This window comes from Chinchilla lanigera, unplaced genomic scaffold, assembly GCF_000276665.1.
Source record: "Chinchilla lanigera isolate Chin_1 unplaced genomic scaffold, ChiLan1.0 scaffold00031, whole genome shotgun sequence".
Lineage (NCBI taxonomy): Eukaryota > Metazoa > Chordata > Mammalia > Rodentia > Chinchillidae > Chinchilla > Chinchilla lanigera.
In genome coordinates this window covers 3907524-3929242 of record NW_004955432.1, presented here as the reverse complement: position 1 = coordinate 3929242, position 21719 = coordinate 3907524, and the positions used below count along the sequence as shown (strand labels likewise).

The following is a 21719-nucleotide window of genomic DNA, read 5'->3' as shown; positions in this document are numbered from 1 at the left end:
CACTTCTGCTTAACTATTTCAGTACCCTCAGGAACAAGTCACTATTGCAAATTATTACTCTCTGAGTAAAGGCAATTGAATTACACTGCATACCTAAAGGGAGCTCTGATTTCCCCCCCGTATCTTGAAACAGCTTTGCAAATTGCATTAGAGAACAGGGCATCTGTGTATCTCTGTGGAAAAATCCAGGGTCTTCTGCAACTGTGAACTCGTGTTGCTGATGTGTGATTAAGGCGCTAGAGGCAGCAGGACCCAACCCTTCCCCAGTGTACTCATCAAAGGCATCTCCCTCTTGCATTCTAGCTACTGCTCAGAGGGAAAAAGGAAATGATCTATAAATATGAGAAAAATGTCCAGCCACTGTAAGTTTTGTCTTTGAAATTACCAAAGATTTTTAAAATTTGCTTTATCCAGTTTTCACAAGGCTATAATGAGAAATATTCTTATATATAACTTGAGATGTGGGAGAGTATAAAAGTTATTTTTGTATATCTGTGTGAGAAATAATATATATCCACTAAAATAAAATTATGGGAGAACAATTAACATGTTGGGGAAACATTCATGTTATATTGTGAGGTGAAAAGGAGGATTATAAAATAGTATCTCTAATGTATTTTTGTTAAATTTTTTAATTATTAAAAACATATAGGTGGGTGATATACAGCACCACTTGAATACAAAGGATAACAAGTGGTTTTACATGTTGTTTGTGTTTTTCTGTATTTTCCAAATTGTGCAAAGTGACTAAAGTATTGCTTTTGATTTCACATTAAAAACAAATGGAAAGAAAATGCTTGGTTGCTGGTAAACCCCAATCCCAGGAGAATATTCTACTTGTGGGCTTTCTTTTAAATTCTGTCCTGGTTACATTTAAAATTTATACATTTCCTTATTCTTCTATTATTCTGTTCACTAATTCATCAAGTATTACTTAGTTCCTATTGCATAACCAAGCACCCCTAAGTGCCTTGGATGCGGTGAGACAGGCAAAGTCTCAGCTTCTGTGGAACTGACATATCAGTGAGGAGAGGCAGTCAACAAACAGGAAAGCATATAAATGCATGCAAAAGTATTTGATAATGCCAAGTGCTCTGAGGAAAATAAAACAGGATGACAGCATGGGGGAAAAACAAATGGTAAGGAACTGACCACTCAACAGAGACCCTCTAAGAAGCCAGTTTGAGCTTAGACTTAAAGCAAAAACAGTCAGCACCCAAGGACTAAAGAAAGACCTTCGGGGCATGGAAACAGCTTGTGCCAAGGCTCTGAAGTGGTCATGAGCATAGTATGTTCCAGGCAGAATAGAGGGAACACAGACACCGGAGAGGAGAGAAGTAGGAATGGCGCCAGGGGAAACAGAGCCAGGAAAGAGACCCATGTGGACTCTCAGTCAGCAAACAGGGACAAGGCCCAATCCCAGGTCAGGGTCAGAAACACAGCCCGGCCTGGGAGAGGGACAAGCCCTGCTGTGGGACAGCAGAGCACAGGGCCCACAGCAGCAGGGGCTCCAGAGGGAGTCAGGCTGCACAGGCAGGTGCGCAAGGCAGGCGCACAAGGGCCAGAGGGCAGGACACAGCGATGCACGGAGCGGGACGCAGGGCCCAATCCAAAGACTGGGCTTGGTGTTTTGAGTCCTCCAAGTTCAAGGTACAACTGCCCTGGAATTGGGGTGAGGCCACGGTGTGTGCAGAGGCCGCATGGTTCAGCTGTGGCCAAGGGGTCAGTTAGGGACTGGCCAGGCCACAAAAGATGCTCTGTGTTTGAATGAGGATACTCCTTTCTTCAGGGGCAAAAGTTCCGGTCTACATTCTGATTATCAGTGCCCCTTAAGACCTGTTTATTCCCTTTTAGCAGAAGCATCGCCCCAAGTCTCATCTCTGATGTTGAAGTGGAGACGCGGGGCTTAGAAAGCTCCCAACTGGACTTCTCCTGTAAGAAGAGACAACTTCTTAAAGGTAGCAAATGTTTTTTCCCCCCACAAATACCTCATGAGCATTTGTTATTAGTTGATGTCTTGATGACAGCCATTCTTTCTGGGGTGAGACAGAATCTCACCATTGTTTTAGTTTGCATTTCGCAAATGACCAGTGATGCTGAACATTTTTTTCATATATTTATTTGTTGTTGGTACTTCTTCATCTGAGAAGTGTCAAAAGGAACCTTTCTCCACTGCTGGTGGGAATATAAATTGGTACAACCACTATGGAAATCGGTATGGAGATTCCTCAAAAACCTGAAACAAAAGGTTTCATTTGACCCTTTCCCCTTCTAGGTATCTTTACAAAAGAGTTCAAAGCATCATACCACAGTGATATATGCACACCCATGTTCATAGCAGCATAATTTGTAGTAGTTAAATCTTGGAAATGGCCCATGTGCCTGTCAACAAATGAATGAATGAAGAAAATGTGGTTTTTATATGCAATGGTGCCCTAATCTGCCATAAAGAAGGATAAACTTCAGACATTTTTAGGTAAATGGATGCACCTGGAGACCATAATTTTAAGTGAAGTAAATTAGACACATGAGTTTAAATACCACATTGTTTCTCTCTTATGAGAAATCCAAAGGGTAAATAAGGACCATAATGAAGAATAGATATTGGGAAGTAGGAAGAAAATGTTTAAATGGGAAGGGGAATGAGGGAGGGGAAAGAGGGAAGTGAAGGAAGGGAAAAGGGGTTTAAAAAGAGAGAACAAAAAGGAAAAATGGAAATAATGCTTTTGTAAATGGAGAAGGGATGAAGGGTTGGAGGGAGGGGAAGGAAATGGGAAAAAAAGAAAAAAAAAACACATACTATGCACAGGTACAAATTCCCCATGATGAATGTGATCATTATGTACGACAAACACTTACTGATAAAAAAATTTTTAAAAGAAAGCAAGGGCTCTTCCAAGAGGTCATTCATTGATACACTGTATACTTTTTAAGCTTCATCCCATTAATTTTAAATTTTTATGCTAGAAATGTACCACTCATAAAAAGAAAAAAACTGAATGCTTCTTTTAGAGATCCTGGTGCCACCTGCCTGTTGTTGCATTTATTTATCACACTGAACAGAACATGGCTTCATCTTTTGCTTTCAGAGGTACTGGCAGATCCCCCAAATGATATATTTAAGAAGACCAGCAACTGAGGAGTAGAATTATAAAAGGCCAGTCAGTGTGAGAAGGAACCTCAGACACCACTTAACCTCGTTAAACAAAAAAGTAAGTAAGATTCAGGTGGTGGTGATGACCAGCAGGTGCCAGATAACTGTACATGGTTACAAATGAATGAATGAATGGATGGATGGATGGATGGATGGATGGATGGGTGGATGGATGATCCTCCTCCCTCTCCCTCTCCATCCAGTGCTCTTCCCACCAGCAACACACCACTAATGCTGACTCCTCTGTCCCCCTAAGTGGAGTTCAACCCCCAGGCAAACTGGGGACTCCAAGGCCACCATCAGATGCTTAACTGAGAGTGACACAGCACCTACCCGACAGCTTGGCAGAGGCAAGTCAGTGCCCAGTAACGAAGGGTGGCTGATCAAGTGACAGAGCCAAGGCATGTGAAGTGGCATGTCATGGTCGTAACCAGAGCAGACAGACTCACATCTATTTTAGGAATCTGGAGCTTTGCATCAACAGGGATTTTACAATTTCAGAAACATGTCCCTCCTTTCTTCTGTGCAGACTTATTAGCAAGATCTAGTGTGTTACAGCCACAGCTTTAGGGGACAAAAGTATGCACACTTGCTAAGAACTGTGTTACTTATGAACTAGACACATGCAGAGTTGCTTTTATTTGTTACATACATTATGAAACTTACACAAGAGAACTTACATGATAAGGTAATGTTTTAAAATGTTGGTAGAAGTCTTAGTAGGTTCCCAATTCTCCCTGTGCATCATAGCATGAGCCTACTGCACAGGATCCTGCTCAGAAGCCGGAGCCTCCAGTTTGCCAGCAGTGTTATCCAGCAGGATGCTGTACCCCTGTGAGCACGGCATTGTGTGGACATCCAGAGGACACTCCCTGCAACCAGCCTTGTGCCAAACTACTCACATCACTTTTCAGGATCCTGCCCAGGCAGCCACAGACCTATCACTCTGGGCCACCTAAAAGAACGTCACTAGCACACACTGCCCACAGCTTCACTCCACACGGCTGACATTGAGTCTTAGGAGGCGAGAGAGGAGGGAGGGAGATCTACAGGAACCTGCCTGAGTTTTAGCCTGAGTATCTCAAAGAACATCTACTTAACATTTGCGACCAACCCACTAACAAAAATACTAGAACATAGATTCTTTGTGCTGATTGTGGAACTATCTCCGAGAGTCAGGGAATCCTGACTCTGCTCTCTGTGACAGCGGGTTTAGCAGTACTTTCACTTTTCCTCCACTGTGGTTTTTTAGGAAATGGTGTGGGTGTTTACTGGTCTAAATGCCAAGCCCGCTATGTTCTGTGGCCATAGTTGGTCACACTCGGGGTGATCTCCGCTGGCTCTACTCCCAGCTTGTAAGGCCTGTGAATGGGTTACATCATCAGGCACATGACTGGCATATTTAGTCACTTTCAGCAAATTCTTTAATTCAATTATTAAGTAAGCAGCCACATTCTACCCTGAGCAGGAGCAGTGATTTGAGAAGCCCTACTACTGAATTGCTTCCACTAAGACAATGGCCTTTAACACACACGATGAGCAAATGAGTAATTAGTACTAGCTCCAGGGTGGGCCATCCTTTACTTAATGAATGGGTGTCCTGCGCAAAGTCTGTTTTCCCTGCAGGCTCAGTCACCCAAAGAATCCTGTTTCTAGCCACACTTGGTCCCCAGTCTCCTCACTACGCATTCCAAGGTGACAGCCATCCCCACGGAGTTGCAAGGTCCTGGAGGACTATGATAGAAAACAAAAGGCTTCAATTCTGTCCCAGACACACAAAAGCTCTCCTTCCTGAACCACAGATTCCCTACATTTCTATTCAATATGGTGTTTCTTTTGATTATTCATTTAAGTAAAAAATAAGTGGAGTTCTTTAGTTACAGGTTCTGTTTTTGAAAGATATACTTGAGTCATTTAGATGTGTTCCTTGTCATCTGAGATGCCTGGGCCGGGAATGTGAGAACCAGGATATAATCCCAGCCCCAGTACTTCTCCAAGTATAATGTGGGACAAACTGTCTCACATCTCCGGCCTCCCCACTGTAGAAGAATCTGAAGTGGATGTGCTAGATCAGGGGTTGGAAAAGGCCCAGATTGTGAGTGTGAAGCTTTGTGGGCCAGGAGGAAAAACTGTGCTTATTGCACAGGTAGCTATATAATCATTTAGGACATAACTAGCAGACCCAAGCCCAAGGACACTGCCTTTAATGGCCTGGCCAGGAGCTGCACCTTGACGACCCCTGCTCAGGACCATCCTCAGTGTCTCCCAAATTCTGTGAGAAACATTCCTGTCTCCACATTCCCATTCTCATATAAAGGACTTCAAGCTACAGTCTGGGATTCTTTTACCTGGACATTCAGCAAAGGAACCAGAGTTCAGAGCTAGAAAACACTGAGCGCTGCTCAAGTCCAGTCTTTTTGTTTTCTAGATGAGAAAAAGGAAGACTGGGAAGACGGAGGGTCTTGCCCGTGGTCACTGGCTTCTTGTGGAGGAGCGAACGCCAGAGCTTGTACTTGCTCTCCTATCCAAGGCATTTGTACAGAAAGAGAGCAATTATCTGAACCAATGTTATGTCTACAGAGAAAAATAGTACATTTCAAAGGTGGTTTTTGTGGAGCATTAGCCAACTAACCTACATGCACTGTTGCCTCTTAATGTTGACACTAGGGAATACCACATCCCCATAAAATGGACATCTGTGGGGAATCACCAACCACAGAACCAGCCAGACGTAAACCACACAATCTTTGCAAGACAAAATGCACTTAACCCACAGCACAGGAAATACTAAAAACTTCAAAGATGTCTTTCACGTGATACCGTCTTGTAAGTACCTTTGTAGTCAGGAAAGCAGAAATCAGAGTTCCAAAGATGAAACTAGCACCAAGGAAAAGCTTACACAGGGAGACAAGTGGCTTTTGAAGAGACTACAGAATGTAACTCTGCAGCACCTGCTTGGGCCGCTACCTTGTCTCCTGAGCTACACTTGCCATCTCCTGCCTAGGGGAGCTGCTGGCCCGAACCATGGTCCTTCATCCTAGAATTCAGTAGGTGTGACCATGACTTGAGTTTGAGTTTTGCTAAATAAGAGCCACTACAGAGGTAAGTTCTGCTGCCGTGGAGCTGTCAGCAGCAGACTCCTGGGCTGCCTTTAGCTGGGAAAGCTGGGCTGGCCCAGCACCAGCAGTGCCAAAGTCATGCTTAGAACTGTGCTCTGAGCAAGTACCTTCTACTTGAGGGTATTAACCCATTTGTCTGCATCCGTGCCAAATGTATTCTTAATTCACTGTCTGACCTAGAGTTACCTCTGACATATCTTCATGCACTACAGTCTTCAAGAGTAACCGAACAAAGTAGGAATTTTTAAATTGTACCCACAAGATGATCACCACCACATTAAAATGCATGGGGAAGGAAGTTGCAAAGGTGTTCACACTGACTGCTTCCAGGAGGGTGACAATCTGGAAGTGACTTTCTTCTGCTTATGTATGCTTTTTTGTAACTTTCTAGAATTTTTAGATGAGGAGAAAATAAACAAATCAGAACCCTGTGGGGGACAGGTGTAAATGAAGCACATCATCTCCCGGTCACAGTAACCGAGAGGAGAACAGGGGTCTTCGGGTTTTATAAACAGTCCCTACTGTGTTCACGTCATGGAATAACATGAAAGGCCAGTGCCTCGTCACTCATGTGCACCCGCAGGCCAGGGGAAGCAGGGGCCTAGCACAAGGGGGAGGTAGATAGTGTAGGGAGGAGACATTCAAATGCTGAGAAGAGGACAGATCTGCCCATGGAACTCCAGCAAGGGGGGAAGGAAGGAGAACGTTCTGTCGGACTGGCAGGGAGGACACCAGAGTGAGTGGACAAAGAGAAAAGAGACCAACAGCTGCAGTGCTGGGTAGGATTGGAGCAACTGCACAGCCCATGAAAAGTGCTGCCAGGCGAGGATGGAAGCTCGGCAGGCAGTGCAGCGGGGCCCATCCGTCACCTGTTAGGGGAGGGAGGAGGTTGGATGGACCAAGCGTATCGCATTCCTCACGTCAAGAACGGTACTGTCTGTGCATGCTCAGATGCCTTCACACGACCACACACAATCTAGCCAGAGTTGCAATACAGCCAGTCATCTATAGCTAGTGCTATGCACTCTAAGCAACCTGTTAAACACCTTTATACACACACACACACACACACACACACACACACACACACACAGAGAGAGAGAGAGAGACAGTGTGCTGGGGGCCATTAGCTTTACCACTTTCTAAAATTCCCATCTATTCTTTGATATAGACACTGTCTTTGTCAGCATGAGACCTCTACTCACTCCATCACGATTGCACCCCAAGGCCCCCATTATGGAAAAGCTGGAGTCTCCACTGCGCTTCATTCAGCCAGCAGAGGAACGTCAAATGTTTCCAACTCCACCTCATGCTGGGGTGGAGAGTGGCTTTCCCATCACGTTTAATTATGCCAGCCTGTATGTTTGCTATGGCAGACAAGAATGGTTTTCATTAGACATCAGCACTTGCAAGCCACCAGGTCTCAAGTGATTAATTTCATTGCTCTTCTCTACCACCGTTCAGCTTTCTTGTATAATGAGAAATCTACTTCACCAATAAAATGCACAAGGATGCTGCTATCTGCACTATGGAGAGCTTCCTCTGCTTACATGTTATTCAAATTAACGACTCTTTAAAATGATGCTTTCCTCCAAAACCACTCCCACTCTCACTCTTTTCCTCTTCTGAAATTCCCAAAAGTCAGAAATTCTGAAATTCTGAAGTGGCACTGTGCAAATGTCTTGCCTTTCTTTTCTGAACTTTTTCCCCCGTGCTAATTCCCCTGGACACAGTAACTGAGCAACTTCTGGCTGAGCACAGAAAATATTCCTGTTGCTGAGCAGTGCCTAGGAACTGATTCTGTTTTTATTTCACCCAGACACAGGCCACTTCAGCACTAATCCCTCAGCTGTCCTTAGGGTGAGTAGGGTCACATGTTCTCCCCAAAGGCCAGTGGGTTAATCTGGGCAATAATACTCTGCCCAGTTGTCTTTGTGACACTTGAGCTTCTCAGATGAATGAAAACAGCTTGTCAGACAAATAGGTGATTGTGATCTCAGAGAGCCATGGTGACGGGGTTACTACCACCTAGGGGCCCATCCAAGACATATGCCCAGACCTCCCGTGATCTCACAGAGATGGAGCTTCCAAAAGTCAAACTGATTTTTAAACAACTCCTCAGGAGACAAATCTCCTAACAGGACTTGCGCTGCTGATCTTGATCTGTATTTGAATCCAATTTCAAAATGTGTGATTTGAAAACCCCCCAAACAAGAATTTGATCCATGATGTAGAGATGAGGACAACACTAAAGGTGGGCAGAGACATAGAAAGCTCCCTCCTCCACTCATGTCTGACGTTCAGAAAAGCAGTGCACACCTCTGGCTCTTGACATGGCTCCAATATCTAAATGGAATCACTTGCCATGGCTCTTTGGTGATGCTGAAAGTCACTAAACCTTCCTGGGACTCCTGAGTCTCAGATTTGAAATAGAGGTGGAAGGTTCCTACTCATCACCTCTAAGTGAAGGGAAGATTATCTGCCCACTTCATTATTCTTTACATGTGCATAGGCACAGAAAGGTGACAAGCTGATCAGAACCAAGTGGAAAGGTAAATGCTATGGAAGTTCAAAAGGGGGAGAAACTTGACCCTTATTTGTGGATTTAGAATGTTCAAGTTGGAAGGGACTTAACTTATCCAGGCTGTAATATTCTTTCCTGCTGTCTATCTGAATTAAGCCCGCAGAAGCGGGCCACAGGAGGTGTGCGTGCCCCTTCTCAACAGTCCCACCACTAAGCAGTCTTCAATCCCGTGCCTCCTCCCAGTCTCATTCTCTCTGACTTCAGCCCTTGTCTGTTTCTTCTCTGTGTCTTTTTGCTTCCAACCCAGTAGTTCTTAGCCAGAGAGCCATTTGAGTCCCCAGGCATACACGCCAGTTCTGGAGGCATTCTCCCTTCTGGGGACTGGTGAGGCCCTAAGAAGCCGGTAATACCACTACACATCCTAGTGCACAGGACAGCACTCTGACAAAGAAATGCCTACTTTAAGGCGTCAGTAACACTGCAGTGAGAGACTCTGCCCCTCACACACTCACCTGGACTCCATCCTCCACACAGCCCCGGAGTTAGAGTATAATTCCAGTGAGGTCAACTGCAGGCCTGAATTTCCCCATTGCCTCCCATGTAATCTCAAATTAGGAGGTGAGATGAAGCCCCATAAGCATCAGTGATCAGAAACAAAAGCCACTTTCCTTTTACTTGAAAAACACATAAAGAGACCTTTGGGCTAAGAAAACTAATTTAGCAATAAACTTACAGACAGTTTACAGTTGTTAGGACAGACAACTGTATTTATTATAATAAGGCTATACTCACAATACCACTCCTGCGGCCCAGCTGGGAACAGGAGCAAGCTATCTTCAGAGACACCCACCCCTATATTTCACACTTTCCCTCTACACACGGGATTGTGTGACTTCCCAGGAAAAATCTACTAAAGCCCTTCACAGCTCAATGCGAGCTGGCTGCTGCTGTCTCTCTCCAGGTGCCTGTGTGTCAGTTCCAATTTTTATTATGAACTGAAAAGTTTTCTCCTATGGAAGGAATCCCTGACACTGAAGTGGAGGTGATCCCTTAGAGAAGGGAAAACCCAGCTTCTCGAAACTGCCCGGTATCCAGATCTTCCATGATGAAACCAAAAGATCACATAAGATTTAGGAAAAGAATGGTATGCCTGTATTCTGGGTTCCAGTAACTTTATTTTGTGTATTTTTGTTTTTCGTTTACTATTAAATCAATGAGGGTGTGAGATTTGTCTCACCAAGCGTCAGCAGGAGACAGTGTGGTAAGAGTCGCCAAAGTAAGCAAAGTTCTTACAAAGAAAGAAAAATGAGAGGGTGGGAAGGAAGGAGGAAAGAAGGGGAGGAAGGGAAGAGAGATGGAAGGAGGGAGAGAAGGAGGGGAGGGAAGGAAGTGGGAGGAGAAGCATACCATAAGCACACAGGCTTTTAAAAATATGACAATTCTTGAGTTAAAGTGGATACTATTTTTTTAGGCTGCATCAAAACTGTCAGACAAGGGACCCACAGAAAAGGAAGAGGTTGGAGAATTACTGAGGCAGAAAGAGGATGACCAGTGTACAGGCACTTGTGAAGAATTCCTCGTAATTCCACCAATGCAACTGTGACTATCGTTAAAAATATCTCCTTCTAATAAGAGTCCAGTGATGATGGAGATGTTTTTAGTCTCACATTCCAGTATGGCAGCCATCTGCCACATGTGGCTACTGAACACTGGAAATCTAGCTAGTGTGCTTGAGGAATTGGATTTTTAATTTTAATGAATTTAAACTTAGCTTTTTATGATTTTTTATTTTGTGTCTTTAAATATTTACACTTTACTGGTATATGTTTGTAATATGGGATTACATTCATCATGGGGACTGGCCATATTTACATTTCTTAATTCTTTTTAACCCCCTCCCCGCCCTCCCCATCCCCGCATCTCTTGAACCCCTTTATTTATTTACATATATATATGTCGATCTAAACTTAGCTTTAAATAGCCACCTGTGGTTCGCAGCTGTAACATCGCCGCTGCTGTCGCATGGAATTTTAGAAATACTTTGCACAAGTGAACCTTCTGGAAGAACCCAGTAGAACTCCCACTATAATATAGCCTTCTAACTGCACACACAAAAAGGCTTATTTGTTACAAACATAATTTATGCCTCACTCTGGCTCCTGCCCCTCGTGTGCCCAGTAGAGAGAGAACTGGCCCCTTAGTGGCCCACAACACAGGGCTGGGGTGACGCGGCCAACTTACCCTCACCCAGGGGAAGCTCCTCGTCCTGCTCCATGGGGGAGGGAAGCAGGGGCTGCAGGGGCTCCATGTTGATGATGAGCTGCTTGTTCAAGGAGTGGGAACTGCGGCTCTGAGTGATGCTGACCCTGCAAACAGACACAGCCAGATGGAGTCGGTGTCCACATCAAACACCGGCCTCTCCCTCAGTGGCCACCATGCGGGAACTGCCTCTGGACACACAAGGTGGATTAAGTCAGCAGAAAAGATGATGTGACACGCAGGAGACAGCCCTGCTTACCCTCACGGTCCTCATGAATGTCCATGTGTCCCACTGCAACCCAGCGAAAGAAAATGTAGTTCTCAAGTATCCTCACACCCAACCACGCTGGGTTACAACACAAGCACTTTAAAGACACGGGAAACGCACATGGGAGTGAGCTGGCCCTGAAGCAGATGCACAAAATGGTGAAGAAGGGTGTGGCTGAGTGCAAAAGACCACCGCCTACATTCCTGCCAGATGGACTTCGCAGACGTTCTGGGTAAAGAGCTGCTTTGCGCTGCTGAACACCAGTGGTTAACATTCCCGTTCACACGCTGCATGCTCATGAGTGACCAGGGTGGGCGGTAGATGCCAAGGAAACTGTGCAAGTATCTCCCCAGAACAACTGGCTGTGATGGGAACCTGTCTGCACACCTGCTGCAGGGAGAAGAGCCATCTTCTCTGCCAGACAGGGAGGCTGGGCCTGCAGGGAGGTCTGCCCGCCCCCTGCTCCCTATAAGACTTAACAACCGATCCTCTGGGCATGGTGCCAGGTGTCTCCTGTCCTCTGACGCCTTCCTTCTTGGACTGCTCCTCACAACAGAGGCAGACTCTCTCTCTCCCTGCCGCTATCTCTTTTTCACACCACTCTCTCTTCCTTCACAACTCACTACATTTGTCCCCTGTGTCTCTCTGTAGTTACTGGTGCACAAATTAGCCCCACCTTGCTAAGCCCTCACAGGCTGAGACTGACCTCACCTGCCTGTGTGTCTTATGGTGCCTCAGTTGACATCTTATTAAAGGGCATTCTGGTAGTAACCTGAATGCAATCCAGACTTGACATAAGCTGCAGTTTCAGACTGGCTGGGTACCCCCAGGCTGGCCAGAAAGCTGACTGACAGCCTTCAAGCCTCAGCACTTCTCTGCAGTGTGGGGTCGGGGAGGGAGGAGCAGGACTCCTGTCAGCATCTCCAGTCACGAGCTCCACAGCTGGCACGGGGTGGAAAGGAAGTGTATGGAGCCAGCTATGCTGCAGTTGATGTGTAAACCTCAGATGGTCTGACCCATCCCAGGAAGCTGCAGCTCTCCCCTTAATACCTCACTGTTTAGACCTGGATTTTGATTGCTTTGTCTGGGATCCACATTATAAAACACATTTCCTATCACCTTTCTGTACACACACACACTCACACACAAAGACATACAACCAAAATGAGCATTTCACACAACAGTAGTCACAGTTATGTGCTTCCCTTTTGAAAATTCCACATTGCCAGGCCTGGTGGCACAGGCCTATAATTCCAGCACTCGGGAGGCTGAGGCAGGATTGTTGCAAGTTCCAGGCCAGCCTGGGCTACAAAGTGAGCTCAAGGCCAGTCTGAACTGCATAGTGAGACCCGGCCTCAAAAAGACCAAAATAAATAAATAAATTAATTAATTAATTAATTAATTTAATAAAATTCCACATCACTTGTTTTAAAGTGCTGGTCTTGACTACTACTGACTGTCATGACTCATTAATGTGCTACAGCTACCACTGGAAAACATCTAATGAAGGAGATGATGGCCAAGGGTCTCCTGGGAGCACCAAAGCAGGGCACCTGATCCTCTGAGCGAGCCAGCTGGGAAGGCGAGGCCAGGGCAAGTCCTGGTCAGCATGGTAGAATGGACAGGTGAATGTGAATGCAGGAAAACCCCCACAGACATAAAGACGGAAAGTGAGGACAGATTAAAATTTACCATGAGCACTTCTTGTTTTTATCGTGCAGGTTCTCAGCTTCTTAGCTCTCATGGGTTTTCCTCTGGCCCTGTGGCCATTTGGGACTGGGACTCCAGCTCTGCAGAGTACAGCATGTTGCTGTGTTTTGCATGGGTCATGCTGTTTTCTGCAGAACCAGCCTTTCTATCCATTCTTGTGAAAGTGACTCTGAATTGCTCTGCTCCATTTATGTCCATCACCAGCTGAGCTACCTGCTAGAAACTGTTATTCTTGTCCCCCAGGAGTCACTGCCTCTGTCATACCAAACCGGAACACTCATCCTCCCGACAGCCTTTAGCAGGAGATGGCAAACGTCTTGGCCCACCCAGTACAGCCATGTCCAACAGCTGTCTGGTTTGTGAACAGGCTGAGCTCCCGAACGATGACCTCCTTGGCACCAGGCACTCAGGAAGGCTGACCCAGGTTCCACACTCCCTGCTCCCTGCTCTGTTGTAGGCCAGGCTGAGGGCCATGGACAGGGGCATGGGGCTATACTTTGCTTAGGTGGGGCCAGATGACTTCTACAGCAGATCACAAGCCTGAGTCTCTCCAGAAACATCACAACAAGAGGAACATTACTTCCCTGATAAGTGCACAATATAGAGAAATCCAAAGGTGGATACAATGTGGGATTGGAACATGAGAAATACAGGACTTTTCAGCCTCCCAAAGTAAGAAGAAATAACTTTTCTTGTTTATAAACTCCCTGGTCTGTAGGATTCTGTTATAGCAGCTGAATTGCACTAATACATCTACCATTTCCTTTGGACTACTTTTTCTTTCTACCTAATTCTTCCCTTGCAACCTTTTAAAATGTGCCAACTAATGTAGGCTTTCTTTAAAGCCAGAGCCAGCAGCACAGTGCCCTAAGGACAAATATAATGCCAGAATCTGAATGGCCCTTTTTCAGTTTGCAAAGTGATGTGTAAACACGTTACTTCAACTTTCTTCTCCACATACTTGCACGACAGATAGGTAAGGGAAGTCTTGTCTTTACAGAGGGAGAGAGATTGCAGTGAGGCTGTACATCTTGAAGAAAGACACTTCTGTGGGTGGCTGGGATTTTAACATGCATGTGTCTTTCAGATTCTAGCTTCCCAGTCTTGGATGAGAGATGACGATATGATCTCTTTACATCTGTATGGCACCTATAATTTCAGAAGTACTTTAATCCCCAGGAGAGCTTTACTGGGGGATTTGTTATCAACAAAAATCAATGAGCTAATGCCAGCCAACTTTTGCTCCTGCTTTTGAAGAAAAAAATAATAATTCCAAGACAATGTCCTCAGTCTGTGTGCATCCATCTCTATACTCACACACCTCAGAAGTTCATGAATTTGACACCCTTTGAGGAGTACAATCTCAGGTATAAGGAAAGATGATCAGTGAGGGCCTTGCTGTCATCACCCCAGACTAACAGTCATCGCTGGACACCCACCGCCAGAAGGGAACTCACTACCGTCACTTTTGACAGCTGTACCAAAGAAGCTTTTTCCCACGATGAATGTGATCGTTATGTACTGCAAACACCTACTAATAAAACTAAATAATAAATAGAAGCTCAAAAATTTGAAAATGAAACAATTGTCCAAGAGGAACAATTTCCTTCCGCGCCACTGGGTAGAAAAGAAAAACTGCTAGCATGAAAGTGTCAAGCATCACCAGTGCTGGGCCACAATGCCGCCTCTGGAGAGCGCTGTGCCCAGGGAAGCATCACGGCAGATCCTGGATGGGAGCAGCTGCCATTGCACAAGCCTCATTCACAGGCCCATCCAACAGACATGCCTTCGTGTTTACTGTGTATCAAGTGCTTTGTTAGGAGATGCAAATAGAGATGACCAGGACAGACAGAGGGCTTGCCTCCTAAGCTGGGTTTTTTTCTTTTTTTTTTGGTATTTTTCCTGGTACTGGGGACCGAACTCACAGCCTTGCACTTGCCGGGCAGGAGCTGTGATGCTGAGCTAAATCCCCAGCCCCCCAAAGCTAGCTATTTTTGCATCTTTACATTAACCACATTCTTCCCAATACTGCCAGAGATATGAGGGGCACTGCCAAAGAACTGAGGACCAGAGAAGCATCCTGAGGATGTGCATTCAGTGGTCTTTTGTATACACAAGAAGCAGGTGGTGTGGGCCAGGGATATAGCTCAGAGGCATAAGCGCCTGCCTGGCAAGCACAAGGTCCTGAGTTCGATTCCCAGTACCAAAAAAATAAAAGAAGCAGGTGGTGGAAGAGACAGAGCGAGGGCCTCTAGTTCTGTCTCTGTAAAAACATTGTTTGTGTCTGGGGTTATTTTAGAGTACTCCAGAAAGGGTAAACTACAAGCTGACAAGTCAGCATAGGGCCATTTCCCTCCCATGTTTGTGGTTCAGTCCCTCCAAGAAAAGCTCTCGCTCTGGCCAACCTGCTCCCTTCACCCCCGACACCGCACACGGAGAGCCTGGCTACTCAAACGGTGGTCATAGAGCAGCCATCCAGCCTCCTCCCGGTGCTGGAGAAACACAGGCTCCCAGTTATCACCTGGCTGCTCGAAGTAGAACCTGGTTTGAACGGCATTTGCATGACATCCCTGTGCAAATTAAGATCTGAGAAGCCCTGAGCTAGACTGCCTTGATTTCCTTAAATTACGTAAACCACAATTTAGAAGAAAAGTACTGTATTCTTTTAAATTCTTTTCTTTTCTCATGAACCCGTGGACATAACTATGAGGCTCTTCGTCTTATAGCTTTGGAATATGTCTCTGTAAAAACATTGTTTAAAAAACAGAACTCCCACAGCACCACTTATTTTTCTTTCTTTTTTTTATTTTTAAGGTCAAATATCAAAGCATCAAGCTGGAAAAAGAACAAAGCTGAGCCACTTGGGGTAGCACTGCTTCAATTACCAGCCCGTAAGTACATGCCTAAAGCTTTCAGGGTGGTGAGTGCTGGAGAGAAAAGAACTCAGGACTCAGACCCAGGACACTGGAGTTCTAGGCTCAAGTCTGCTACTGAAACTACTTAAGACCTGGGGAAGTCACTTGTTTAAGATTCAAGTTTTCTGGCAATACGTAGAAGCAACAGATCAAGTGATCCCCTAGTGAAAGGTTATTTCTAATCCAAGTACCCCGGAAGGACCACACTGAGGGTTTTATTATTTCTTTTTCCTTTCTACTTTGCAGAATGACCTCAATTTGGGGCAGGGCAAGGGGGCATTAAAAAAGTTTCCCTGAAGGGAGGGCTTCAGGTGTTCAGGCGCTGTGCCAAGGTACCTCCAGCCATGGGCTCCACGGGATCCAGCTTCCCCAGCCCGTCAGTCTCCTCCTGAAAGTAGGAGGGACTGGCTCGAAGGCTTCCAGGAGTTATAGCCCGTAAATGCCTGCATGGAATCTCTGGCAAACAGTAATCAGCTCCCTTCTTTGCGACAGACGTGCTATCCAGATGCCCCTGTCAGGCTGGCCTGGTCTCATTTCTGTGGAACCACAGCCTCTTCTGCCCGACCCCAGGGGACAAGGAAGAGTGGCACCCGGATCAACTGGTTAGCTGAAATGGATACAGGACAAATCGAGGCATAAAGGACACACCTCCGGGTCCCAAAGATAGGAAGGAAGGACAAGTACCAACTAACAAGTTGGTAGAAATTTAGCTTATGATGGTCTTCCCTAACAGGGGCAGGGGTCATGGTAAGAATGTTCAGCTTTAGGATACCCAGCATGTTTGCAGTTTGGGACATGCAATGCTTAGTATAAACTGTGGTGAAGCCCAGCTTAGCCAAGATAATATTTAATTCCCAAGAATTAAATATAGATGGCCACCTCAGTAAAAATGCTGCCCTTATGCAGATGATGACCAAAGCTGTCATTCATCCAGGTGGCCCTTGACAGCAAAGGACCCAACAGCAAGCAAGCCTCTTCCCTGCGTGAAACAGCCTAGGTAGGAGTCAAGCCCCTGGGCACTGGCCACGCTGGAGGAACAAGGTGGAAACGGGGCAGTTCTAAGAGGGAGGGACGATGGAGCTGGGTCAGGACATGGCACAGACTGCTGGTTCCCCTGACACCTGGGCCTAATTGCTGTCCGCAGCACACACGACTCAAAAGAAAGCCTGGTGGTGCTCATGATACAGCCCGGGCAACTCCGAAGGAGACTTCCAGGGAGATGAGAGTGTCTGTATCTAATGCTGGATGTCACTACACATGGGGGGATTTGAGAAGATCTGAAAAAGTCAGGCTTTTGTGTGTCTGTGGTGTTGTGTTCAAACACAGGGCCTCATACGCTAAGCAGGTGCTCCAGCAAGCTGTACCTGTCGCTCGAGGAAAGCCACCCTTCAATCCCTCTGTCTATCCCAGAAGCCATCCGAGCCGGAAGGGACCACCCCACTCACCTGTGCACCTCAGGAGGCTCCCTCTGGATTTTGGAGCTTGCCTCCACCACCTCTTTAGCAACTTTGCCACTACAAAAAGACAGAAACACAACGTATGTGCACATTCATAGAAGGAGGGGTACACGCGTGTCAACTTTTTAACTTCACCATGGTCTGAGCCAGCGCTACACTCCACACCTCCCCTTCTTCCACAGGGGAAGTCACTGCAGAGGTGGAGGCTGCCGGGCCACAGGCTTCACGGAGTGGAAACAGGAGAATGGCGGGGCTGCAGAAGTAGCTAAAGCAGGGCAAAGAGCCTCACAGCCTTGTTTCCAAGCAGAGCATTCCCACGTGAATGACCTCACCCAAACCCAATGCCGCAGTGGAACCGTCCATACCCACCTATATCGAAATCTACTTCCTTTAAAAAATATCTTGCTGCTTGACACAGTCTTGATCTGACTGGACTTTGCATACCTTTAAGAAAAAGCAAAGCAGAGGTGGTAATGACATTGGAAAGTCAAAGTAGGATACGCTGCCACGCTGGGGTAATCAGGTATTTTGACTACAAGAAAGAAATACATTTTCTATTTTGACTCAGCAGGCACATACAAGCACTGAAAGAAAAGCATCACAAAAGAACAGGTACTTTCTCTACGTGTATTATAGTTCATGCTGTCACTGATGGTGTCTGATGTTATTTCCTTTCACCCTTTTTGAAAGGAGCTGGTCATGACCCACACACTGGTCTTCACAATCCATTACTACTAGGTTAGGGCCTGCAAAAACAACTGGGCGATACTGATGACCACAGGGACTCTTCCTCAATTTACACTGAGAAAGATGGAGAGGGTGGGATTTTGTGACCTGGTGCCGTTAAGCTCTCCGGGGTTGGGGGCACTACGTTGATGTGCCTTTGTAAACGCTGCTACAGGAAGCAGCTTCCTGGCATCACAGGTCACTTGCTGTGTTACAGTGACAGACTGTGTATCTACTGCTCAGGCAGGGGACCAAGAGGGTACACCACCACGGGCACGGCTGCTGGCTTGTGTGTCACCATGACCCAATGCCCTTTAACACAATCCGCGCTGGCAGTTGACGAAGATACAAAAGGAGCAGGAAGCCCAGCCAAACACTGATTCAGCACCTCTGAGCCACACTCTTAAATAGGAACAAAATGACAACATGCTGAAAACAATCAAGGACATGGGCTGCCCCAGGCCAGACACAGGGCCCTAAATTACTATGACGGCTGAGGATGCCTCTACCATAGTCACATTAAGCCTCATGCAATTAAATCCAAATAGAAAGACGGGTCACTCAGAGTTCAGGGTCATTGAAAATATCGATATGCACAGAGCCACACACACCAGTGTACCCTACAGCACTCTGAACACAGACAGATGCGCACACAGCAGGCAGAGGTCCCTGCCTCTGCGCCTGATGCCACCTCACTCACCGCCTCAGCGACACGGACGAAGTGCTGCACCATCCACACACCAAGCTGAGCTCAGGAGACACACGGTCTCTGCACTCACGGGGTGAAAGGTGCAGAGAACAAATTAAAACAAATCCAGTAACCATGCAAATCAGTGGACGTGAATGCTCTGGGGCTTTCTGTGAAGGGAAAGATGATAGGAGCACAGGGAAGCAGGCTGAGCCAGTCTGGGCAGCCACAGAAGGCGCCCAAAGTAAACAACATCTGAACTGCGAATGGGGGCAGGAAGATATTAACCTGGGGACAGTGGAGAGGGGCAGGTGCCTGGCAGAGAGGCCAGCAGGCTCAGAAGCCCTCAGCATGAGCATTTGCAGCGCTAAGAAGAGCTGCTGTGCACACACCCAGGTTACCTACATGACTGCTCTTGTTACGCACAGAGAAGCATCCTGTTTCCTCATGAAGAAGGAAAAGTGCAGGTGTACAAGGAGGGAAAAGACAAACCAGAGAGATAACCAGCCTGATTGTGTACGGCCTGGCTCTAAGTTATCCTTGTTAAGGATTTGGGGCTTTATCCAAAGAACAACGGAAAGCCATAGTAACAATCTTTTAGAAAGCAGTCCCTCTTGAACAACAGCTGATTGAGGTATGATCCGAACACCACATGGTTGTGCTTGTAGACTTCACGCCCAGTGGGTTTTAGTCTGACTCACAAAGTCTACACAGTAATCAAAAAATCAATCACCACTAATACTCAAGTATTTCAATTCTCCTCAAAAGAAACCCCTTGTGCCCTAAGTTTTTTAGAAGTTTATTTTATTAGTACATATTTGCAGAACAGGACACTTAGAACCCCCTCAGGGGAATGGTCACACACACTACAGCTTATTTCTTTTTTTGAATCTCCTTCCCCTTCCCTCCTCCTCCAGTTTCCCCACCCCAGTTTTCATTCTTATCGATATGATTAATCTTAGCTCACGTTATCATATATGATGCTTACATTAATTGAGGTTATTGGGTTCCTATACATAGCATATTTTATTCTCATTTCCCCTCCCTTCCCCCTCAATCCTTGCCCTTGTTCCCTTGGAACTCTTCCCTCCTGCAAGAGATCCGTTCCCCTGTCCCCCTCTACCAATCCTTTATTATTCTCTTGGTTTGTACTTTACCTCACTCAAATGGGAGCTACCATACGGTATTTAAGCTGGGGTGTCTGGATTATTCCACTCAATAATGTATTCTCCAAGTGCATCCATTTCCCTACAAATGTCTCAAATCTGTCATTTTATAGCCGAGCAGTATTCCATTATATATACATACCACATTTTCGTTATGTAATCGTCATTGATGGCTGCTTCCAGGATTTAGCTGTTATGAATTGTGCTATAAACATGGACATGCATGGATCACTACAGTATTATATTTTAAGCTCTATGGGGAAGATACCTAGCAGGGGGACTGCTGGATCGTATGGAATTTCTAATTGCAGTTCTGTGAGAAATCTCCATACTGATTTCCATAATAATTGTACTAGTTTGCATCCCAGCAACAGTGAAGGAGAGTTCCTTTTTCCCCACAGCCTCACCAGCATTTGTTACTGTTTGAGTTCTTAACAAAGAATGAGCCATTCTTTGGGAAGTAAGATGGGATTTTAGGGTAGTTTCAATTTGCATTTCTCTAATGACCAGAGATGTTGAACACTTTTTCATATATTTGTTAATCATTTGTCTTTCTTCCTCTATGAAGTGTCTGTTCATTTTTTCTTGCCCATTTCTTGACTGGATCTTTACTTTTAGATGGTTTAATTTTCTTTGAGTCCTTTGTATATTCTAGATATTAGTCATCTGTCTGAGGAGTAACTGGCAAATTTTTTCCCCATTCTATGGGTTGTCTCTTCACTTTACTGATTGAATTTTTTTGTTGTACTGAAGCTCTTTAGTCTGATATTTTAGGGGAAATGTTTTTAGTTTTTCCCCATTTAGTAAGATACTGGCCACTGGTTAGTCATATATATCTTTTATCATATTCAGGTATGGTCCTTCTATTCCTGTTTCAGGGTTTTTATCAGGAAGGGGTGTTGAACTTGTTGAAAGTCTTTTCTGCATCTATTGATATGATTATATGGTTTTTGGCCTTGCTTCTGTTTATGAGATGTATTACTATTTACAGGTTCTGTAGAATTTAGTAATGAGCCCATCAGGTCCTGTGATTTTTTTAGTTGGTAGGTTCTTTATTACTATGTCAATTTTATTACTGATTATTGGGTTGTTAAGCATACTTATGTCTTCTTGGGTTAGTTTTGGTAATTTGTGTGTGTCTAAGAATCTGTCCATTTTTTCAAAATTTGTTCATTTGTTGGAATATAATTTTTAAGTAGTTACTATCTTCTGGATTTCCACAGTGTTTGTTGTGATTTCATCTTTTTCATTTCTAATTTGCTGATGTGAATCTTTTCTCTCTTTCGGTAAACCTGGCTAGGGGTTTACCTATTTTATTTATTCTTTCAAGAACCAGCTTTTCAATTCATCGATTTTTTTTTTTTAAGTTTCAATTTCATTCATTTCTGCTCTGATCTTTATCATTTCCCTCCTTAATTTTGGTTTGTGGCTGGTTTGTGGTTTATTCTCAAGTATATTAAGATTTCTAATAAGGTTACTTATTTGGGCTTGGTCTGTTTTCCTAATATGAGCGCTGATTGTGATGAACTTTCATCTTACATCTACTTTTATAGTTTTCCAGAGTCATACTATTATTTTTAACTTCCACAAGTTTTTAAATTTCTTCTTTGATTTCTTCTGTGACCCACTGCTTGTTTATTAGTATATGTTAGTTTTTCAGGAGCTTTTGCCTTTTCCAAAGTTTTTCTGTCATAGATTTCTTTTCTTTTTTTTTTTTTTTTTTTTTTTTTTTT

At 45.1% G+C, this 21719-nt stretch overlaps 1 protein-coding gene across 5 annotated transcripts in view; it reads right to left on the bottom strand.

Moving 5' to 3' along the window:
- The window catches only part of Frmd3 (FERM domain containing 3), a 119635-nt gene that overhangs the window by 21011 nt on the left and 76905 nt on the right, over positions 1 to 21719 (bottom strand). For all 5 annotated transcript variants that reach the window (XM_013516074.1, XM_013516076.1, XM_013516073.1 and 2 more), the window contains 3 exons: positions 17776 to 17850; positions 17395 to 17463; positions 11039 to 11163 (listed from right to left, as the gene is read on the bottom strand). In XM_013516074.1, the coding sequence (XP_013371528.1) occupies positions 11039 to 11163; positions 17395 to 17463; positions 17776 to 17850 (269 nt within the window). The remainder of the gene's footprint in view (positions 1 to 11038; positions 11164 to 17394; positions 17464 to 17775; positions 17851 to 21719) is intronic.